The sequence below is a fragment of the Stegostoma tigrinum genome, chromosome 44 (genome assembly GCF_030684315.1).
Source record: "Stegostoma tigrinum isolate sSteTig4 chromosome 44, sSteTig4.hap1, whole genome shotgun sequence".
NCBI classification, from domain to species: Eukaryota; Metazoa; Chordata; class Chondrichthyes; order Orectolobiformes; family Stegostomatidae; genus Stegostoma; species Stegostoma tigrinum.
The window spans coordinates 14,806,149-14,829,383 of record NC_081397.1 but is presented as its reverse complement, the minus strand read 5'-3'; the positions used below and the strand labels follow the sequence as shown (position 1 = coordinate 14,829,383).

General features: G+C 50.7%; 1 protein-coding gene across 1 annotated transcript in view; it reads left to right on the top strand.

The window, feature by feature from the left end:
- The window catches only part of LOC132206853 (high affinity immunoglobulin gamma Fc receptor I-like), a 41,978-nt gene extending 36,464 nt beyond the window's left edge, over positions 1-5,514 (top strand). Inside the window, exons 11-12 of the mRNA XM_059641949.1 lie at positions 3,991-4,086; positions 4,907-5,514. Coding sequence (XP_059497932.1) covers positions 3,991-4,080 — 90 coding nt within the window. The 3' untranslated portion in view covers positions 4,081-4,086; positions 4,907-5,514. The remainder of the gene's footprint in view (positions 1-3,990; positions 4,087-4,906) is intronic.
- Positions 5,515-23,235: the final 17,721 nt, after the last annotated feature.

Below are 23,235 nucleotides of genomic sequence, written 5' to 3'. Positions count from 1 at the left end.
AGAGTTCCCCGAGGGCACATCGTCAATGGAATTAACTTGGGCAGGACATTTTAAAATGGCCAAGGCAGAGGGAAGTTGTTTCGCCTTCAGGAGGCTTTGAATGAGCAGTGCGTGTTTGACAGAGGCTCTTGAAGAAGTGAGGAAACCCCGTGACTCCCAAAGCTTGCCAAAGTGACGGGCAGCCCCCAAACAGCACAACGGGAGTCGGTAAAAATAGAGGCCGTTCTCCCTTCAGCGAGGACACATGCCGGGGAAAGGGCAAACAGTTCCGCAGCCCGGGCTGAACATGGAGAGGGAGGTTGCACTGATTGGTGACGGTTACAGGTGGGAGATCCAGCCTGAAGGCCCCCAGTGGGAGAAGGCGAGCCGGAACCGTCCACATAATATATAAAGGCAGGGCTGAGAAGCCGGTAATCTTGGAAATCAGGTCTTGGGAGGGTGGGTGGACTGAGCGACAAATTCGCAACCGTGGGGTTCCCCGTAACCCTCCGTGGGCAGAAGGGTGGCAGGATTGGGGGGTCAAACAGCGAACGACAGTGAGGGAGGGAGGCGACAGTGTGATGCTCCTAATCTAGTTGTCAAAATGTGTTTATCAGGAGGATGGAACACGAGTCGTAGTGATCGATGGGTGAGGATTTTGACTGTATTATCATCATCATTCGGCAGACAGTTTGTGGCAGCCTGCGTTTGAAGTCTAGAAATCATACAACGCAGGTCCCTCGCTTCGAATCTGTGTGCCACATTGAGGGGACAGTGAGGGGTAGGGGAGGCTGGTTATACAGTGCCCGGGCAGTGGGAGGAAAGGTTGATAGAGAGAGTCACGGCTTCCTTTTCAATATATAGATCAGAAGCAATCGTAAAGAAGAACTCAGCAATCTTGTTGTTCTCGCCTCAATCCTGATCTTCACCAGGACCATAATATGCTGTACAACGCAGATACTGATGCCCTCGAGTAACAACTGGGATGTGGGATAGTAAGTGGGATTGTACCTGAGCTAGTTCCAAGCGTCCGAGGCATCGACTGAGAAAGGGAGTTATTGGGTATATCCCAGCACCAGGCAAAGGGACATGAAACCTTGACGGCTTGTTGGAGGAGTACTTGAGCATCGGCAAATGGTTCTGGCGGGACATGTAACTCAATGCCCTTGGGTGTACAAGTGAGCAAACAGCCCACCTTACACAGTAGGACTGGGCCCAGGAAGTTGCAAGGAACTTGGTCTGCGGGTGAAAACTGGTGCTCCCTAGTCCGGCCCTGAACATCGCATATAACAGCTGCTGAAACAGGTTTAGAAACCGGCCGAGCAGTTAGTCCCACAGCTCGGACTGATTTGTCAGTCCTTGGTATGGCAGGGAAATCGGAAGCTTTCAAAGTGGAAAATGTCGCTCCAGCGTCAACCAAAAAGTCCATAATTTCCCATTAACAGCAACTGGAATGAGTGATTCCCTCGGGGGAAGCAATGGAGAGTTTGGGAGGACAAAAGTAAAGATGTATCCTGTATCTGGGAGTGACATCCTTATGGCTGTTGTTGATGTGCTGTGGGATTAGAGAAAGAATTGGAAACGGAGAAAGGCGCAGGATTCTCGGGGACATCAGGTCACTTTTACACATCCGAGCCCAGTGTCCCATGCGGCCACATGTGTAACAAGGGCCATCTGACTCTCTTGGGCATTTTTGGCCACGACCCCGACCCTTATTAGCCCATGGAGGCCTGTGGGGTGGTCGTCAGCAATAAGGATCCGATCGGGTTTCTCCTTATTTTTCTGCTGTTGCATTTAGTAACTGGCGCTGGCCACGTTGCAAGATGTTCCGGATCACATTCAGATTTTTAGCTTCCCATCCAACACAAAGTACAAAACATCTGTTTCATACCAAGTTGCAGCCTGTTTACAATAATACTGACAAGGGCAGGTGTCCCCGCATCTCCTTCAATTCCGGAACACTGTTCACAAACAGTTTGGAGCTGTTCAACACAATCGCCGACATCTTCATCAACCTTTTGTAAAGTATTATGAATTTCTGCCCAATTAACAGTTCATGGAAAACTCTCAGCTAAGTGTTTTTTTTAAATCTTCCCAAAGTTGTCTCAAATGAGCTTAACCATAAGGGTCCCCTGGCCAGTCACACTTTGCTTTAACCTGGCTCCGTTTGTTGGTTCCGAGGCAACGCATCCATCATAAGATCTAAATCCCCTCCGTGTGGCTTATGGCACTTGTGCAAAATTGCTATTTTTTTTTGTTTGGGAGGTGTGGCAAAGTTTCAACAATACCCCGTAGTTCAGAAGGGGGTCCAAGGTCGCTCGGCCTGGCCTGGTTGGCCATCTAGACCAGGGAATGTGCGCATGGACAGTTGGGGAGCCGGTGCACCTCCCCTTCCAGTTTGGGAACGGGAATGTTTTGAAATAGGGCCAGAAACATTTTCACTCCCGAAATAACGGGGTTTGGTGTTGCCCCCGGTACCGGCGGTAGAAGTGAGTTGGTTACGTGGTACAGGACTTGTTGGTGGTGGGGGGGGGGGGGGGGGTAATAATGTGGTGGAGGGGGGTTGGGAATGAGGACTGGAATCTGTGAGAGGGGCAGATGGACCATGGACGTGTCCGTCCTGTTTGTATTTCGATTGGACCAGGTCTGACAGTCATCCCAGTCACGGGCCTGTACTTCATCATCAGTGTCAGCTCTCAGTCCAGCCTGACGAGCAAATCATCGTTTTAGCACAGTTCTTATTTAGTCCCAGGCCGTCATTATTTCTGATAACAAGGTGCAGAGCTGGATGAACACAGCAGGCCAAGCAGCATCAGAGGAGCAGGGAAGCTGCCGTTTCAGACCGAGACCCTTCTTTCCTCTTTTGTTTTTCTCTTTGACTCAAAATCACACCTAATTGTTTCAAGCGATCGCAGTTAAAAGTGCCGCCGGAGGGAAACAGCGTTTCCGTTTTCTGCCTCCAAGTCACCCATTTTTCGATAAACTTGAGTAAATGCACAAAAAGCCAATGGTGTCCGCTTTTGTGGGTCTGTCTCACTGGAGATACTGTTCCCCATCGTGATCACTTCGCGAAGTAAGATGACATTTATAGCCAAGATAATAAAATGTGAGGCTGGATGAACACAGCAGGCCAAGCAGCATCTTCAGGAGCTTTTGTGCTCCTGAGATGCTGCTTGGCCTGCTGTGTTCATCCAGCCTCACATTTTATTATCTTGGAATTCTACAGCATCTGCAGTTCCCATTATCTCTGACATTTATCGCCAGTCAGATTTCCGGAAACGTTAAACCCTCACAGTGCCTGGGACTTGCAGCACCTCACCGAGAGGGCTCCAACCCTCTTGCAGAGGCAAACCGGCCATTACCTCCCGGGGACGACTTTTCCTCTCTCATGTTTATAGAAGTAACTGCTCACATCACTTCACGGAGGTGGGACTCATATCCTCTCATAGAAATAAAGCTTCTAAACTGTGAGTCCTTTTTCCCTTATTCCTTTAGAGACTTCACTTTGTCTACTGGAGTTCCTTCTTAATTCTCAGTCATAACTTCAACACCTTCCCTCCCCCAACGCGTAGCCGTTTGTGGCTTACCCCGTACTTGGACAGAGGACATAACCTCGAACCTGACGGTGAAACAAGCCCCAAACGGGATAACATTCCCTCCCTTTTATATACCGCGGCTGGTTCGGGTACCGGTGAGGCGCGGGATCTAGGCCCATGCCTCGAGCCAGAGGCTTTGCCATCTCAGTGGAACCTCTAAGAAAATACTGTCGGAGAAATAACTCTTCAGGCGGTAGTTTGTTGAACATTAACGAGTTTGCTGCTTGCATGCAAGGAGAGGCAGTAAACAGGGTTACTAGTGACCCTGCAAGACGAGGCTAAAGTTGGCAGTTCGTTACATTGTTATATATAAGTCATGTTTCCTGACTGTCCCATGACATCTTGATCATAAGCCTCAGCGACACAATACACCAATCTTTTTATGACATTTACTAATATGTTATTTATTTTTAAGTTTAGCCACCATCAACCAAGTGTGGTTTTTGCGGTTCAAGGCATTTTGCGCTCTGCTGCAAAGTCTCACTTTTGGAGAAGCTCGGAGTGATTTAAGGTATCAGCTACGTGGCTATGAGCATGTTTATATTTTAAAATTTTACTGCGTCTCAGAATTTTCCTAGCTCTTGTTTTGACTGTCTGGAATTTTGCATGGTTTCTAATGTCCAGAGCATTCTGCCTTTTTACTGCCATTGTAACCTTTGCTTTGCTGATTGGGCTGTTTTGACACATTTAACATTAGCTTCAGCAGTGCGCACACCCAGAAAGATGTTTCAGTCACGACTCGTGAGCTCAAAACCTCACTAACTAACCAACTTGACACATCCTGTGCAAAATTCCCTTGTTCTCCACAATCCTGTGACTGGGACACGGATTTAAACTCTGCCGGGATATCCCATAAGTGGATAAGAAGTAGAAGTTGGAAAGTCAAACTTGAAATAGCTGCAATAAGCACAGGACAGGAAGACATAGGAGAAAATATATGGTGTGGTGAGTGGAGAGCTTGGAGAGAGAGAGAGAGAGTTTGAATCACGCTGACAGCAGGGAAATCCTACAACAGACTGTCCCCATGATCTGCCCAGCTTTCTGTGCGCCGGGGATTTCAGAGTCAGAGAATCTTTGAGGCTAGTACAGGAGCATTGTTTAATATTTTCAAACTGCATTGCTGTCACTGTTCTTCCTTGTTTTACTCCCCTATTTGTAAAGTCAATGTCAGTGCTGTACCAACATCAAATGGCATCAGTGAACAAGCTTAAAATATTTGTCTGGCTCAAGTGGATCTGAAATTGTGTCGGCAAGGGAGGGGGGAAATATATCAAAAGCTGTTTTCATTCACACATTCCGACATTGTAAAAATGTGAATTCTCTTTGCATAGATAGGAAATGAAGACAGTTGTTTCAAGCTGATGAAAGGAAAATTCCAGAACTTGACGCCAGGAAATTCCTGAGACAATGTAACATTTCAGCAATGCCTGCTTTACTTTGCCAGCTTCAGATACCTGAGAGACTTGAATATGCAAAAACTGAAATAGCTTCGCCGCTGGGTTGTAGGTGCGCGTGACCTTGTTCAGGATCAGTTGCAGAGTTATGAATCCGATGTCGTGAGGTTTGTCCCAAAATCAAGTATTTGTGACTTGTGGTGAGTTAAAATTGTGATTTCTACAAATTAAATAGAACAGTCTCCCTGAAAATATACAAAGCTCTTAGATGGAACTTTGTGTTTGTTTTTTGTATTGTATTTATACTGGACTGAAGATAAATGAGACAGTGCCAGATAGGCAGCATGGGGACTAACCATTATGGTAATGAAATTATGAAACAATATTAATATCTTCAGTGAATCGGGAAAGCAGATGGGGATGTAGTTCAAAGAAGGCAAGTGGGAAGTCAAGAAAATAGTGTATTTAACGACTTTGCATGTAAAAAGTTTTGGAACTGCTTGCAGCAAAAGAAATTGATCCCACGTCTCATTTAATTTTTCACTATAGGCCGATATTAATATGATGGTTTAACCTCAACATCCTACATAATCCTGGTAAAATCTGGGAACACACTATTCGTCTTCCTAGCTGCTGGCTGACCAAGCAGGTTGGCTTCCTATGATTTGACCTGTGTTTTGCAGACAGCTCAGCATATAACGTCTTCACAATTTACTTTCTGATCTGTCTCTGCTGAGTCAGTTTTTAAACAATAAAGACAGTCTTGATCTGATGCTGTTTGGAAATCTAAATATTTTTCTGTCCTTTTCTGACTGTTGGTCACTGTGGGAGTGCCTTTCAGAGACTGTGGAAACGTCCTCAGATGCCAGTTGGTCATTTTTGAGTTGGTCTATGGTGGCTACTTTCTGCCCTGTTTTTGCTCCTCTCCTATCTGGTTGCTCCGTACATAAATTTCCTGACCCCTCTTTGAGATTCCAGTCTGTAACTCACTCCCAGGTATCTGTTATTCCATATATAAATCACCCCAATCCACTTAATAAGATTCCTGAAAACAACTCACTCCTGAGTGTATGTTATTCCAATGTAAGGCACACAAAACCCCTCAATGAGATTCCAGTCTGAAACACATTTATATATAAATCACATATTCCTCAATAAGATTTTAGTCTGTAGCTCACTCTTCAGGATCTGTTATTCAAAACGTAAAACACCTGAAACCCCTTGATTAGACTCCAATCTGTAACTCAATTCCATGCATCTTTCATTCTAAATATAAACTACCCCAAGCACCTTGATGAGATTCCAGTCTGTAACTCACTCTCAGGAATCTGATATTCTAAACATAAACCACTGTGAAACCTTGGTTAAGATTCCAATCTATATCTCACTCCCAGATATCTGTAATTCCACTCAAAATCCTCAATTAATAAATAGTCCGTATCTTATTCCCGGATCTCTGTTATGCTCCATATAAACCACCCCCAAACTCCTCGATTCAATTGCAGTTTGTAAAGTACTCTGGAGTATCAGTTATTCAAAACCAAATCACACCAAAGCCCTCAATTAGACTCCAATCTGTACCTTACTCCTGGATATCTGTTATTCCACATATAAACAAATCCAAGCCCTCGATTAGAGACCAGTCAGAATTCTATTCCCAGATTCCTGTTATTCTCTTTTTAAACTAAACCAAATCTCTCAATGATATTCCAGTCTGTAATACTCCTCAGTATCTGTTGGTCTCTCGATAAATGCATCATCCCCTCAATTAGATTCCAGTCTGTAACTTTTTCCCTGGTGTCGATATTCTCTATGTAAACTACCCTGAGCCCTTCAATTATACTTCCACCTGTAACTTACTCTCTCGTACCTGTTAGTCTATATAGAAACCATCCCAAAATACCTCTACCAGATTCCAAACTATAACTCAGTCCCCAATATGTGTTACGCTAATCTAAAACCTCTGAACCTCTCAATTAGATTACAGTCTGTAATTCACTCCCTTTTGGGTTAGGTGATACGTAAACACATTGAGATCTTCAATGAAATTCCAGTCTCTAACTCAGTAGGAACTAAATTGACCAACATTAAACTGGGAGCAGGAACAGAGAAGTTGTTTAATTTCTGCACATTCTCTTTCTCCAAAAAATACTAGTTTTATGAAGGGCAACAGTTCAATAACACAGCTCCCTCCTATCTTCTCAAGGACAGACAGGAATTCAGGATAAATGCCCACATCCTGTCAATGAATGAAAAGAAAACAATCCCTTTGCCTTCCTAATCCCTCACTACCCAAGCAGACAAACTCAATGTGATTGATATCCCAGGACACCCAGAGCACTCTGTACCTCAGAGTCATGCAACATCACCCCGGTTAAATTAAACTCCCTTTATTGGTTCTTCCTGACAACATCACACTTCCCACTTTATACTGCGTCAGACAATGCTTTACACACTCACTGACCATCTCCACATCGCTCCATTTGAATACCCCTTACACCCCCTTCACAGCTTACCTTTCAAATCATTTTTGCCAAGAACATGTTCAATTTTTAAATCAAAGACTGAGCAGATGTGAAACTTGCTGGAAATCTAAGTATCTTTCCGCCACTCTCTGCTCCTTGGTCAGTATGTGTATGTCTGTTTCTCACTTCACTCTGAAAATATCTGCAAATTGCCACATTTATCTGTTAGCCGTTTTGGCTCGGTTCATGGTGTCCATGTCTCCTGCACAATCTCAGCAAGGCTTCCTCACTTCCCTCGTGCCATTCCTTGGGAATAACTGGCAGCCCATACTCCTACTATTTGCTGACGCTAAGAATCCACAGAATCATGGTCACTAATCTACGTGCAAGAGTATATGAGTACTTTTTACATACAGGGTGCTGGCCCCCTGGTCTCACATGCTTAACTGTGCACACACACACACAGGCATTGACACAGTCACGAGGGAATATGCAATAGTAAGATAATATTGGGATTTTGAAATATTATATCTTCATTAAACAATCCCTGGATGTGAGATTAACACAAGACGTTCACACACCATGGTCAATTAAAGCAAGAGGGTCCGGGGACAGGAGGATGAGTCAGAGGGAAAGAGGCAGGAAAGGAGAGATGGAGACAGACTGAGGGAGTTGGCAGAGAGAGAGAGAGACAGAGAGAGAAAGTGGGGTAAGGGGAGAGAGACCGACTAAGACAGAGAATGAGACAAGCAGAATGAGGTAGAGACAGAGGGAGATAGAGGCAATGAGAGAAAGGGTGAGAATCAAAGACTCAGAGAACACAAGAGAGACCGTCAAGGAGTGATACAGACCAAGACAGTTGCAGACTAACAGAGAGAGACAGACAGGCAGAGAGAGAAAGAGAAATAGAGGACAGAGAGAGAAGAGAGGAGGACAGAGAGAGATAGAGGAAGAAAGACAGAGAAAGTGATAAATAGAGAGAGAGAGAGAAAGACAGAGGGCAAGAATGATTCAGGGAGAGAGTGAGTGAATGAAATAAAGAAGCAATGAGAGGGATGGAGTCAGTGAGAAAGAAGACTGAGAGTGAGAGAGAGAGAAAGAACAGAGAACAAGAGACAATGATAGAGATGCAAATAGAGGAAGAGACAGAAAGACAAAGTGATAGGCAGAGGGAGCAAGAGAGATGGAGAAACAGTGAGTAGAGTGAGACAGAAAGGCTGAGACAGAGTGAGAGAAACCATTAGAGAGATTGAGAGGCAGAGCGATAGAGGGACAGGGATAGAGAAGGGAGAGATGAAAGAATGTGGCAGGGAAAGAAGTACAAAGAAAGAGACAGAGAGCAAGAGACAGACAGACACAGAGACAGAGATAGAGGCACACATAGGGAGAAACATGCAGACATACAGAGTTTCTGCGCCCCCCCCCCTCAGCAATGTGCAACTCCCAGGTTTTTGAACACAACCTACAAGCCATATTCCCAGCGCCTTCAGGTAATCTGACCTGATGGTGAGGGGAAATGGGATCAGTCATCCAAGATCCCAAGGAACATGGCCTCACTCTCGCCCCAATTGGTCAAACTACTAGAATTTGCCTCCAGTGCCCATTGATTCCAGTTTTGCTAGAACTCTTTGATGGTACACTCGGGCAAATGCTACCTTGATGTCAAGGACAGTCACTCTCGCCTCACCTGTGGGATTCAGCTCTTTTGTCCATGTTTGAACCAAGGCTGTAATGAGGTCAGGAGCTGAGTGGCTCTGGCAGAACTGGGTGTCACTGAGCAGGTTGTTGCTGAGAAGGTGCTGCTCGATAGCACTGTTGATGACACCTCTCATCACTTTCCTGATCATTGAGAGGAAACTGATGAGTTAGATTGGATTTGTCCTCCTTCTTTGTGTACAGAAAATCTTCCATATTGTTGGTTAGACACCAGTGCTGTAGGTTTACTGGAACAGTTTGGCTTGAGGTGCTGCAAGTTCTGGAGCACCAGTCTTCAGTAATCAAATTCACTTGGCTGAGAACTGATTGATGTGATGCTGAGGACCACAGGACGGGTCCAAGACGGATCATCCAGTTGGCATTTCTGCCTGAAGATTGGTGTGAATGCTTCAGCTTTAATTTTTGCACTGATGTTCTGGGCTCTTCCATTATTGAGCTTGGGATATTTCTGAAGTTGTTTAGTATTCCACCACCACTCACAACTGGATGTGTAGGGCTGTGGAGCTTAGAATCAGAGATTGATAACCACACTCTCACATTAAAGTGCAGAACTGGCAGTTACAGAGAGATAACCTCACTCAAGATCAACATAGCTGAAACGAACATGAATGGATTGAGATCTAAACTCTCACTCACACAGCAGAGCCTGACAGGCAGAGGTTGGTAATTGCAGTCAAACATTCACACAGTAGAAACTAACATTGAGAGATTTGTAAATACATTTACAGTACATATTCACACAGCGGAGATGGGCAGGTACAGGTTAATAAGTGCACTCACACATTCCCATTGCAGAAACTGAGTGCTATAGATCACTGACTAAACTCATACCTTCACACAGCAGAACCTGACAGATACATATTGATAAAACACTCACACATTCAAGATGGCGATGCCAGCATGGTAGGCAGTGTTCGGGCTCCTGTGCCCTCTGCTTCAGGTGGCTGTTTCCTTCCTTTCCTTACCCTGTTTGTCTTTTTCTTCATCTCTTCCTGTCGGCAGCAGAGAAGGTAACATCACAGAGGAGAGTGACTGGAGTGAGGGGGGTCTCTTGGCAAGGCAGCGGCTTGGCCTGGAGCCAGAGTTTCCTGGTTGTGGTAAGCCCAGAGCAGGGACCCTATACATCGGTGAGGTGGCAGCAGAGCCAGGGACACTTGGTTGTGGTAGGCCCGGAACTGGGACGCCTGGTTATTGCCTCGATGGCAGCTCCTGGTTGTGATAGGCCTGGAGCCTGGATGTCCTATTTGTGGTAGGCCTGGAGCCAGGGTTTCCCATTTGTAGTAGGCCTGAGCTCGGGTCTCCTGGTTGTGCTAAGCCTTGAGCTGGGGTCCCCTGGTTGTGGTAGGCCTAGAATGGGGAATCCTGTTTATCGCCATGGTGACAGCTCCTGGAGGTGGAAGGGCCAGAGCCGGGGTCTCCTGGTTGTGCGAGGCCCAGAGCCGCGGTCTCCTGGTTATTGCCTTGGTGGAAGCCCCTGGTTTTGGTAGGTCCAGAGACAGAGTGCCCTCACGGTGGTAGTTGTTGAACTGGGGTCCACGGTTTGCAGTTGGACGGAGTGGAGACTCCTTGTAGCAGTAGGCCTGGAGGCGAGGGCGCCTGGTCGCATTAGGCCTGGAGGCGAGGGCGCCTGGTTGCACGAGGCCTGGAGGCGGGGGTCCCTGGTTGCACTAGGCCTGGAGCTGGGGTTCCCATGTTGAACTAGACCTGGAGCTGGGGTTCCCTCGTTGCAGTATGCCCGGAGCGGATATTTCCTGGTTGCACTAGGCCTGGAGGTGGGGTTCCCTGGTTGCACTAGTCCTGGAGCTGGGGTTCCCTGGTTGCACTAGGCCCAGAGCTGGGGTTCCCTGGTTGCATTAGGCCTGGAGATGGGGTCCCTGGTTGCATTAGGCCCGATGCTGGGCTTCCCTGTTTGCACTCGGCCCGGAGCTGGGGTTCCCTATTTGCGCTAGGCCTGGAGATGGGGTCCCTGGTTGCAGTAGGCCCAGAGCTGGGTTTCCCTCGTTACACTAAGCTTGGAGCTGGGATTCCCTGGTTGCACTAGGCCTGGAGCTAGGGTTCCCTGGTTGCACGAGGCCTGGAGCTGGGTTTCCCTGGTTGCACTAGGCCTGGAGATGGGGTTCACTGGTTGCACTCGGCCTGGAGCTGGCGTCCCCTAGTTGCACTAGGCCTGGAGCTGGTGTTCCCTGGTTACACTAGGCCTGAAGGTGGGGCTCCCTGGTTACACTAGGCCTGGAGCTGGTGTTCCCTGGTTACACTAGGCCCGAAGGTGGGGTCCCTGGTTACACTAGGCCCGGAGCTGGGGTCCCTTGTTGCACTAGGCCCAGAGCTGCGGTTCCCTGGTTGCACTCGGCCTGGAGATGGTGTACCCTGGTTCCACTAGGCCTGGAGCTGGGGTTCCCTGATTAAACTTTGCCTGGAGCTGGGGATCCCTGGTTACACTCGGCCTGGAGCTGGCGTCCCCTAGTTGCACTAGGCCTGGAGCTGGCGTCCCCTAGTTGCACTAGGCCTGGAGCTGGTGTTCCCTGGTTACACTAGGCCTGAAGGTCGGGTTCCCTGGTTACACTAGGCCTGGAGCTGGTGTTCCCTGGTTACACTAGGCCCGAAGGTGGGGTCCCTGGTTACACTAGGCCCGGAGCTGGGGTCCCTTGTTGCACTAGGCCCAGAGCTGCGGTTCCCTGGTTGCACTCGGCCTGGAGATGGTGTACCCTGGTTCCACTAGGCCTGGAGCTGGGGTTCCCTGATTAAACTTTGCCTGGAGCTGGGGATCCCTGGTTACACTCGGTCTTGGAGCTGGGGTTCCTGGTTGCGCTAGGCCCGGAGCTGGTGTTCATGCGTTACACTAGGCCCGGAGCTGGTGTTCCCTGGTAACACTAGGCCTGGAGATAGGGTCCCTGGTTACACAAGGCCTGGAGCTGGGGTTCCTGGTTACACTAGGCCCGGAGCTGGGGTTCCCTAGTTACATTAGGCCAGGAGCTGGGGTTACCTGGTTGCACTAGGCCTGCAGCTGGGATTCCCTGGTTGCGCAAGGCCCGGAGCTGGTGTTCATGGGTTACACTAGGCCAGGAGCTGGCGTCCCCTTGTTGCACTAGGCCTGGAGCTGGTGTTCCTGGTTGCGCAAGGCCTGGAGCTGGTGTTCATGGGTTACACTAGGCCAGGAGCTGGCGTCCCCTTGTTGCACTAGGCCTGGAGCTGGGGTTCCCTGGTTGCACTAGGCCTGGAGGTGGGGTTCCTGGTTGCACTAGGCCTGGATTTGGGGTTCCCTGGTTGCACTGGGCCCGGAGCTGGGGTCCCTTGTTGCACTAGGCCCTGAACTGCGGTTCCCTGGTTACACTAGGCCTGGAGCTGGGGTTCCCTGATTAAACTTGGCCTTGAGCTGGGGATCCCTGGTTACACTCGGCCTGGAGCTGGGGTTCCTGGTTGCGCTAGGCCCGGAGCTTGTGTTCATGAGTTACACGAGGCCTTGAGCTGGTGTTCCCTGGTAACACTAGGCCTGGAGCTGGGGTTCCCGGTTGCACTAGGCCCGGAGCTGGGGTTCCCTGGTTACATTTGGCCAGGAGCTGGGGTTCCCTGGTTGCACTAGGCCTGCAGCTGGGGTTCCCTGCTTGCACTAGGCCAGGAGCTGTCATCCCCTGGTTTCACTCGGCCAGGAGCTGGCGTCCCCTTGTTGCACTAGGCCTGGAGCTGGGGTTCCTTGGTTGCACTAGGCCTGGAGCTGGGGTTCCCTGTTTGCACTAGGTCCGGAGCTGGGGTCCCTTGTTGCACTAGGCCCAGAGCTGGGGTTCCCTGGTTGCACTAGGCCTGGAGATGGACTTCCCTGTTTGCACTAGGCCCGGAGCTGGGTTTCCCTGGTTGCGCTAGGCCTGGAGATGTGGTCCCTGGTTGCAGTAGGCCCGGAGTTGGGGTCCCTGGTTACACTCGGCCTGGAGCTGGGTTTCCCTGGTTACACTAAGCCTGGAGCTGGTGTCCCCAAGTTACACTAGGCCTGGAGCTGGGGTTCCCTGGTTACACTAGGCCTGGAGGTGGGGTTCCCTGGTTATAGTAAACCTGGAGCTGGTGTCCCCTGGTTGAACTACGCTTGGAGCTGGGGTTCCCTGGTTGCACTTGCCCTGGAGCTGGGGTTCCTGGTTGCACTAGGCACGGAGCTGGTGTTCCCTGGTTACACTAGGCCTGGAGATGGAGTCCCTGGTTACACTAGGCCTGGAGCTGGGGTTCCCTGGTTGCACTAGGCCCGGACTTGGGGTTCCCTGGTTATACTAGGCCTGGAACCCGCGTTCCCTTGTTGCACTAGGCCTGGAGATGGGGTTCCCTGGTTGCACTAGGTGTGGAGCTGGGGTGACAGGTTGCACTAGGCCCGGAGCTGGTGTTCCCTGGTTACACTAGGCCTGGAGCTGGTGTTCCCTGGTAATACTAGGCCTGGAGATGGGGTCCCTGGTTACACTAGGCCTGGAGCTGGGGTTCCTGTTTGCACTAGGCCCGGAGCTGGGGTTCCCTGGTTACACTAGGCCTTGAGCTGGGGTTCACTGGTTGCACTCGGCCCGGAGCTGGGGTTCCTGTTCCACTAGGCCGGGAGCTGGGGTTCCCTGGTTACTCTAGGCCTGGAGCTGGGTTTCCCTGGTTACACTAGGCCCGGAGCTGGGGTTCCCTCGTTCGACTTGGCCCGGAGCTGGGGTTCCCTGGTTACACTACGCTTGGAGCTGGGGTTCCCTGATTAAACTAGGCCCGGAGCTGGGGTTCCATGGTTACACTAGGCCTGGAGCTGTGGTTCCCTGGTTGCACTCGGCCTGGAGCTGGGGTTCCTGGTTACACTAGGCCCGGAGCTGGGGTTCCCTGGTTACACTAGGCCTGGAGCTGGCTATCCCTGGTTGCACTAGGCCCCGAGCTGCGGTTCCTGGTTCCACTAGGCTGGGAGCTGGTGTTCCCTGGTTACTCTAGGCCTGGAGCTGGGTTTCCCTGGTTACACTCGGCCCGGAGCTGGGATTACCTGGTTACACGAGGCCTGGAGCTGGTTTTCCCTCGTTCCACTTGGCCCGGAGCTGGGGTTCCCTGGTTACACTTGGCCTGGAGCTGGTGTTCACTGGTTACACGAGGCCTGGAGATGGGGTCCCCTTGTTGCACCAGGCCTGGAGCTGGGGTTCCCTGGTTACACTAGGCCCGGAGCTGGGGTTCCTGGTTGCACCAGGCCTGGAGCTGGGGTTCCCTGGTTACACTAGGCCCGGAGCTGGGGTTCCCTGGTTACACTAGGCCTGGAGATGGGGTTCCCTGGTTGCATTAGGCCCGGAGCTGCGGTTCCTGGTTACACTAGGCCTGGAGCTGGGATTACCTGGTTACACGAGGCCTGGAGCTGGGGTTCACTCGTTCCACTTGGCCCGGAGCTGGGGTTCCCTGGTTACACTAGGCCCGGAGCTGGTGTTCACTGGTTACACGAGGCCTGGAGATGGGGTCCCTGGTTACAGAAGGCCTGGAGCTGGGGATCCCCGCTTGCACTAGGCCTGGAGCTGGCGACCCCTGGTTGCACTGGGCCTGGAGCTGGCGTCCCCTTGTTGCACTAGGCCTTGAGCTGGGGTTCCGTGATTGCACCAGGCCTGGAGCTGGGGTTCCCTGGTTACACTAGGCCCGGAGCTGGGGTTCCTGTTTGCACTAGGCCTGGAGCTGTGGTCCCTTGTTGCACTAGGCCCAGAGCTGTGGTTCCCTGGTTGCACGAGGCCTGGAGATGGGGTTCCCTGGTTGCATTAGGCCCGGAGCTGGGGTCCTGGTTGAACTAGGCCTGGAGCTGGGCTTCCCAGTTTGCACTTGGCACAGAGCTGTGGTTCCCTGGTTGCACTAGGCCTGGAGCTGGGGTCCCTGGTTACACAAGGCCCGGAGATGGAGTCCCTGGTTACACTAGGCCTGGAGCTGGGGTTCCCTGGTTGCACTAGGCCCGGACTTGGGGTTCCCTGGTTATACTAGGCCTGGAACCCGCGTTCCCTTGTTGCACTAGGCCTGGAGATGGGGTTCCCTGGTTGCACTAGGTGTGGAGCTGGGGTGACAGGTTGCACTAGGCCCGGAGCTGGTGTTCCCTGGTTACACTAGGCCTGGAGCTGGTGTTCCCTGGTAATACTAGGCCTGGAGATGGGGTCCCTGGTTACACTAGGCCTGGAGCTGGGGTTCCTGTTTGCACTAGGCCCGGAGCTGGGGTTCCCTGGTTACACTAGGCCTTGAGCTGGGGTTCACTGGTTGCACTCGGCCCGGAGCTGGGGTTCCTGTTCCACTAGGCCGGGAGCTGGGGTTCCCTGGTTACTCTAGGCCTGGAGCTGGGTTTCCCTGGTTACACTAGGCCCGGAGCTGGGGTTCCCTCGTTCGACTTGGCCCGGAGCTGGGGTTCCCTGGTTACACTACGCTTGGAGCTGGGGTTCCCTGATTAAACTAGGCCCGGAGCTGGGGTTCCATGGTTACACTAGGCCTGGAGCTGTGGTTCCCTGGTTGCACTCGGCCTGGAGCTGGGGTTCCTGGTTACACTAGGCCCGGAGCTGGGGTTCCCTGGTTACACTAGGCCTGGAGCTGGCTATCCCTGGTTGCACTAGGCCCCGAGCTGCGGTTCCTGGTTCCACTAGGCTGGGAGCTGGTGTTCCCTGGTTACTCTAGGCCTGGAGCTGGGTTTCCCTGGTTACACTCGGCCCGGAGCTGGGATTACCTGGTTACACGAGGCCTGGAGCTGGTTTTCCCTCGTTCCACTTGGCCCGGAGCTGGGGTTCCCTGGTTACACTTGGCCTGGAGCTGGTGTTCACTGGTTACACGAGGCCTGGAGATGGGGTCCCCTTGTTGCACCAGGCCTGGAGCTGGGGTTCCCTGGTTACACTAGGCCCGGAGCTGGGGTTCCTGGTTGCACCAGGCCTGGAGCTGGGGTTCCCTGGTTACACTAGGCCCGGAGCTGGGGTTCCCTGGTTACACTAGGCCTGGAGATGGGGTTCCCTGGTTGCATTAGGCCCGGAGCTGCGGTTCCTGGTTACACTAGGCCTGGAGCTGGGATTACCTGGTTACACGAGGCCTGGAGCTGGGGTTCACTCGTTCCACTTGGCCCGGAGCTGGGGTTCCCTGGTTACACTAGGCCCGGAGCTGGTGTTCACTGGTTACACGAGGCCTGGAGATGGGGTCCCTGGTTACAGAAGGCCTGGAGCTGGGGATCCCCGCTTGCACTAGGCCTGGAGCTGGCGACCCCTGGTTGCACTGGGCCTGGAGCTGGCGTCCCCTTGTTGCACTAGGCCTTGAGCTGGGGTTCCGTGATTGCACCAGGCCTGGAGCTGGGGTTCCCTGGTTACACTAGGCCCGGAGCTGGGGTTCCTGTTTGCACTAGGCCTGGAGCTGTGGTCCCTTGTTGCACTAGGCCCAGAGCTGTGGTTCCCTGGTTGCACGAGGCCTGGAGATGGGGTTCCCTGGTTGCATTAGGCCCGGAGCTGGGGTCCTGGTTGAACTAGGCCTGGAGCTGGGCTTCCCAGTTTGCACTTGGCACAGAGCTGTGGTTCCCTGGTTGCACTAGGCCTGGAGCTGGGGTCCCTGGTTACACAAGGCCCGGAGCGGGCTCCCTGGTTGCACTAGGCCTAGAGCTGTGGTTCCCTGGTTACTCTGGGACCGGAGTTGGGGTTCCCTGTTTACACTAGGCCTGGATCTGGGTTTCCCTGGTTGCACTAGGCCTGGAGCTGCGGTTCCTGTTTGCACTCGGCCTGGAGCTCAGGTTCCCTGGTTACACTAGGCCTGGAGCTGGGGATCCCTGGTTGCACTAGGCCCGGAGCTGGGGTTCCCTGGTTGCACGAGGCCTGGAGATGGGGTCCCTGGTTACACTAGGCCTGGAGCTGGGGTTCCCTGCTTGCACTAGGCCTGGAGCTGGCGACCCCTGGTTGCACTGGGCCTGGAGCTGGCGTCCCCTTGTTGCACTAGGCCTGGAGCTGGGGTTCCCTGGTTGCACTAAGCCCGGAGCTGGGGTTCCTGGTTGCACTAGGCCTGTAGCTGGGCTTCCCTGGTTACACTAGGCCTGGAGCTGGGGTTCCCTGTTTGCACTAGGCCTGGAGCTGGGGTCCCTCGTTGCACTAGGCCTGTAGCTGGGGTTCCCTGGTTACACTAACCCTGGAGCTGGGGTTCCCTGGTTGCACTAGGCCCGGAGCTGGGTTTCCTGGTTGCACTAGGCCTGGAGCTTGGGTTCCCTGATTACACTAGGCCTGGAGCTGGGGATCACTGGTTGCACTCGGCCTGGAGCTGTTGTTCCCTGTTTGGAGTAGGCCTGGAGCTGGGGTCCCCTCGTTGCACGAGGCCTGGAGATGGTGTCCCTGGTTACACTAGGCCTGGAGCTGGGGTTCGCTGCTTGCACTAGGCATGGAGCTGGTGTCCCCTGGTTGCACTGGGCCTGGAGCTGGCGTCCCCTGGTTGCACTGGGCCTGGAGCTGGCGTCCCCTTGTTGCACTAGGCCTGTGGATGGGGTTCCCTGGTTGCATTAGGCTCGGAGCTGGGGTCCCTGTTTGAACTAGGCCTGGAGTTGGGCTTCCCTGTTTGCATTAGGCCCGGAGCTGGGCTTCCCTGCTTGCGCTAGGCCTGGAGATGGGGTCCCTGGTTACACTCGGCCTGGAGATGGGTTTCCCTGGTTGCACTGGGCCTGGAGCTGGGGTCTCTGGTTACACAAGGCCCGGAGCGGGCTCCCTGGTTGCACTAGGCCCGTAGCTGTGGTTCCCTGGTTACACTAGGCCTTGAGCTCGGGTTCCCTGGTTGCACTTAGCCTGGAGCTGGGGTTCCTGGTTGCGCTAGGCCCGGAGCTCGGATTCCCTGTTTGCACTAGGCCCGGAGCTTGGGGTTCCCTGATTAAACTAGGCCCGGAACTGGTGTCCCCTGGTTGCACTCGGCCTGGAGCTGGCGTCCCCTGGTTGCACTAGGCCTGGAGATGAGGTTCCCTGGTTGCACTAGGCCTGGAGCTGAGGTTCCCTGGTTGCACTAGGCCCGGAGCTGGGGTTCCTGGTTGCACTAGGCCTGGAGCTGGGGTTCCCTGGTTGCACTAGGCCTGGAGCTGGGGTTCCCTGTTTGCTCTAGGCCCGGAGCTGGGGTTCCCTGCTTACGCTTTGCCTGGAGCTGGGGTCCCCTGGTTGCACAAGGCCTGGAGCTGGGAACCCTGGTTGCACTAGGCCCGGAGCTGGGGTTCCCTGGTTGCACGAGGCCTGGAACTGGGGTCCCCTGGTTGCAGTAGCCCCAGAGTGGAGGCTCCCGGTTATTGGCGTGGTGGCATGTTCTGATTGTGGTGGGCGCAGAGTTAGCATCCTGTGGCTGCTGAAGAACCGGTGATGGCAGCCGTGCCTGGTGGGTTGAGTGCAGGGGTTCAGCGTGGATATCGCTGGTCAGCCAGCTCAGAGCTCATGCTGGAGGCAGCAGAACGAAGCTTTATCTCTTTCTTCGGAAAGTATTGAAATGGCACCAGATTGTGGCACCACAAATAAATCCTCATTGTTCATTTCATCTTTGTCTCCTCAGCACAGCTTACATTCCCCCCCCCAGTTTCAGAAGAGATCATGAGGCATTGAGCCATACAGCACGGGAACAGACCCTTCGGTTCAACCTGTCCATGCCAACCCAGCTTCCAAACTCAATTCGTTGTGTTTTCCTGCATTTGGTCCATATTCCTCTCAAGTTTCCTATCCATGTCCCTGTCCAAATGTGTTTTAAATGTTGTGATTATACTCACCTCAACCACCTCCTCTGGCAACTCATTTCATACACACATCGCCCTCTGCATGAAAAAGCTGCAGCCCAGCTCCTTTTTAAATCTTGTGCACTCACTTTAAATCTACGCCCTCTGGTTTTGGACCTTGGCTGTTGACCTTATCTGTGTCCCTCATGATTTAATAAACCTGTATAAGGTCATCCCTCAGCCTCCAACACCCCAAGGGATATAGTCCCAGTTTATTTAACATCTCCTCCCAGCTCAAACCCTCCAGTCCCGGCAATATCCTCATAAATCTTTCTGCACCCCTCCCAGTGTAACCTCATCCTTCCGAGAGAAGGCAATGTGAATTGTATGCAATACTGCAAATGTGGCCTCACCAATTTCTTGTTTCCTCACTCCTCATACTGTCACCCCTTCATTCGGCATTGGTTCCCAGTGAGTAATTGTAGCAGGGATGAAATTATTGCTGTACATTTATTCTGCACCGCTGTCAAATGAGCAAGGTTACAAGGCGATGAATGTTACGACTAAACTTGAGCAGTTGTGTTCTGCATAGAATTGGAACAAAATGTAGAATAGATGTAAGCTCATATACAGGCAACCACAGACACACAGCAAAGGGCGACAATGTTGAAAATCATTGTGCCTGTACTGACCAGTCTCTCCTCACTGGCTCAGTGGAAAATAAGAGCTAGAAACAGGAGTCGGCTATTTACCCCTTTGGAAGCCTGCTCGCCCGTTCCACGCAATCACGCCTGACCTCATCTCAACCTCAACTCTGCTTTCCTGCCCTGCTCCCTTTAACCCGTCATTGATTAAAAATCTCCCTGACTCCTTTAATTTATTCAGTCTCCTGGCATCCACTGTACCCTCTCGTTGGGGGAGGAGTAGATTCCCACAGATTCCCATTCCCCTTCCCCCAGTTGAGAGGAGCCATTCCTCCTCATCTCTGTTTTCACTCTGCTCCAGCCCCTTATTCTAAAACAACGACTTCTCATTTTTAGGTCATCCCTCATGAGGAAACATCCTCTCTCCATCTGCTTTGTAGATCCCCTACTGACAAAAACAGGGGAATTTAAAAGGGACAAAGAAATGGTTGAGTAACTGAACACATACTTTGGTACTGCCTTCAGAAAGGAGCACACAAATCAGATGCCAGAAATGTTGGAGAACGCAAAATTCAGCGAGAGGCAAGAATTGAGGGAAATCAATATTATGAGAGAAATAGTGCTGGGAAAATTGTTGGTATTGAAGGTGGATAAATCCCCAAAGCCTGTTAATCTACATCCCAGAGTACTTCAGGGAGTGGTTCTAGTAATAGTGGATGCATTATGCAGGATTGTGTAGATCCTAGAGCAGTCCCTGCAGATTGGACGGTAGATAATGTCGCTCCAATATTCAAAGCGGCAGGCTGAGAGAAAACAGGGAATTATAGGTCAGTAAACCTAACATTGGTAGTAGGGAAAATTCACGAATCCATTATCAAGGGCTTTATAGCGAATCATTTCGAAATCAGTGACAGGATCTGACAGAATAAGCATGGATTTATGAAGGAGAAATCTTGTTTGGCAAATCTGTTGGAAATCTATGATATGTAATTCGTAAAGTTGACAAGAGGGAGTCAGTCAATGTGGTATATTTGTACTTTCAGAAAGCTTTCATAAAGAGCCCAGCAAGAGAGATTATTGTGCAAGATTAGTGTGCACAGGATTGGGGGGAGCATTATTGAAATATAAAATTGGTTGGCAGGGAGGAACCAAAGAGTAGGAATTAATGGGCCCTTTTTAAATTGGAAGGCAGTGACTAGTGGAGTGCCACAGGGATCAGTACTAGGACCCCAGCAAGTCACAATATATACTAATGATTTTGATGAGCGAACAAAATGTAACATTTTAAAGTTTACAGATGATGCCAAGTTGGATGGGAGGGAGAACTGTGACGAGTATGCAGAGATACTTAAGCGTAATCTGGACAGGCTGGGTGAATGGGAGATACAGAACAAGTTGGACAAATGTGAGGTTGTTCACTTTGGAAGCAAAATCAAGAAAGCAGATTACTACCTGAATGTATGTAAACTGTGAGAAGGGATTGTGCAGCAGGACCTGGGTGCCCTTGTGCACCTGTTGCTGAAGGTAAGTATGCAGTACAGAAGGCAAATAGTATAGTAGCCTTCACTGAAAGAGATTTTGACTTCAAGAGCGGGGATGAGTGTGTCCAAAACCATGGCTCACAGTCTGAGGATTCAGGGTAGAGCTTTTAGGACAGAGATGAGGAGATATTTCTTCACCCAAAGGGTGGTGAGCCTTTGAAATTCATTACTACAGGAAGTAGTTGAAGGCAAAACATTGAATGCACTCAGGAGCCAATGAGATATAACACTTGGGATGAATGGGATCAAAGATTATGGGAAGGAAGCAGGATTAGACTATTGAGTTGGATGATCAGCCATGATCATGATGAATGGTAGAGCAGTCTGTAAGGGCCAGATAGCCTCCTCCTGCTCCAATCTTCTATGTTTCTATGTCAATCCCCCAATTTTGCATCTCATAACAACAATTAGATCTCCTCTCATTCTTTTAAACTCCAGACAGTATCAGCCAAAATTGCTCAATATCACCTCACAAGACAAAGCAATCATCTCTGGAATCATTCCAGTGAACCTCCTGTGATCTGCCTCCACTTCAAGTGCATCCCTCCCCAAGTACAGGGACCAAAGCTCTGCACAGTACTCCGGGTGTAGAAAAACTAACGGCTTGTACAAATGCAGCAACATTTTCAATACTTTTATACTCCATTCCTTTAGCAATAAATGCCGTTTGTCCTTCCTTACTACCTGCTGTAGCTGCGTGCTAGTTTTCCAAGATTCACACTCAAGGTCACTGAGATCCCTCTGCACTGACTTATTCTGAGGTTTCTCGCCACTGAGATAATAAATTGCCTTTCTATTTTCAGCGGGGGTGTCATTCATGCTGTTGAACTTAGTTGCCAATATCCAGAGCATTGAGGATGTTTCAGACTAGTCTACTGAACAAGGAGCTAGGTCAGAACTGTGTTCTGATGTCACCTCCTACTCCTACACCAGATGCTATGAGCAGCCAAGCGCCCAGTCAATTCTGTAAAATCAAAAGAACAGTAGATGCTGTAAATCAGGAACAAAAACAGAAGTTGCTGGAAAAGCTGGGCTCTTCTGAAGAAGGGTCATCCTGAGATGTTATGAGGATAACGTCCCTTCACTTTCTATATTCTCTGTAACTTAATGATCTTTATCTGCTTACGCAGAGGTGTGCAGACATTGCCTTAAAACTTGCTACCCGACTAGAATTAGGTATAAACTTTGTAAATCTTTATCTTCCTGCACAGGGCTATGTGGAAACTGCCTCGAGAAAGATTAGGTGGGCAGGATTTGTAAAGGTGTGAGACTTCTGAGATCCTGTAAAATATGTAACTTCTGTTTCTGCTAAAGGGGTAGCTTGAAATTACATTCTGTCACTTCAGCAACTTGAAATCGCCTCCTGTCATTAGCAGTCACTTCGCGAACGATCAATACTGTATCCTGCTCTCTATGACTTTCGATGTAGCAATTATTTTTATATCATGACATTGTCCGATGTAGTGATTGTTTCATGTGACATGCCATTGTGAGATGTAAAATTGCTTTGTGTACTATGCACTCGATAAGGTATCAAAAACGGGGACTGTCTGCAGCTCAGAGAGAATCGCTTGCGAGACTCAGCACTCTGTGATAATGGGAACTGCAGATGCTGGAGAATCCAAGATAATAAAATGTGGGGATGGATGAACACTGCAGGCCCAGCAGCATCTCAGGAGCACAAAATTTGACGTTTCGGGCCTAGACCCTTCATGTGCCGGGTTGAGTACAGTGATCCTCCACGGCTTGTACTCGCTTTGTAATAGAGGATGTGTTTTTCTAAACAGGTCAATGTCTTGTTATTGCATCAAGTTGGTAAGGGTCTCCGAAAATGAACCTAACAATCCGACCCGAAACGTTAGTTCTGTTTTTTTCTTCTTCACAGAAGCTGCAAGACCTGCTCAGCTTTTCCAGCAACTTCTGTTCTTGTTGCAGTCAGATACATACCCTGCACACGAGAACCCATCAGTTGGCACTTACAGTTAGCCTTCTGTTCCAACACACAATCTCACTTCCTCAATCCCCCGTCACCTTCTGAGCTCCACTGAGCATGACCTTTTCAGAATGGAAACCTCTTGCCCCACAGCATCCTCTGCTCATCTGTCACTGCAATCCCCTTCTTTACCTTTCAGAATCAAATAACAATTTTCTGAGAGACTGTGCATTGGGGTGGTCATTTCTGTAAGAATAGAAGTTCAGTAAACAGTTACCGCAAGCAATCAGGAAGGTTTGCAGGATCTTCTGATTCATTGTGAGAGGA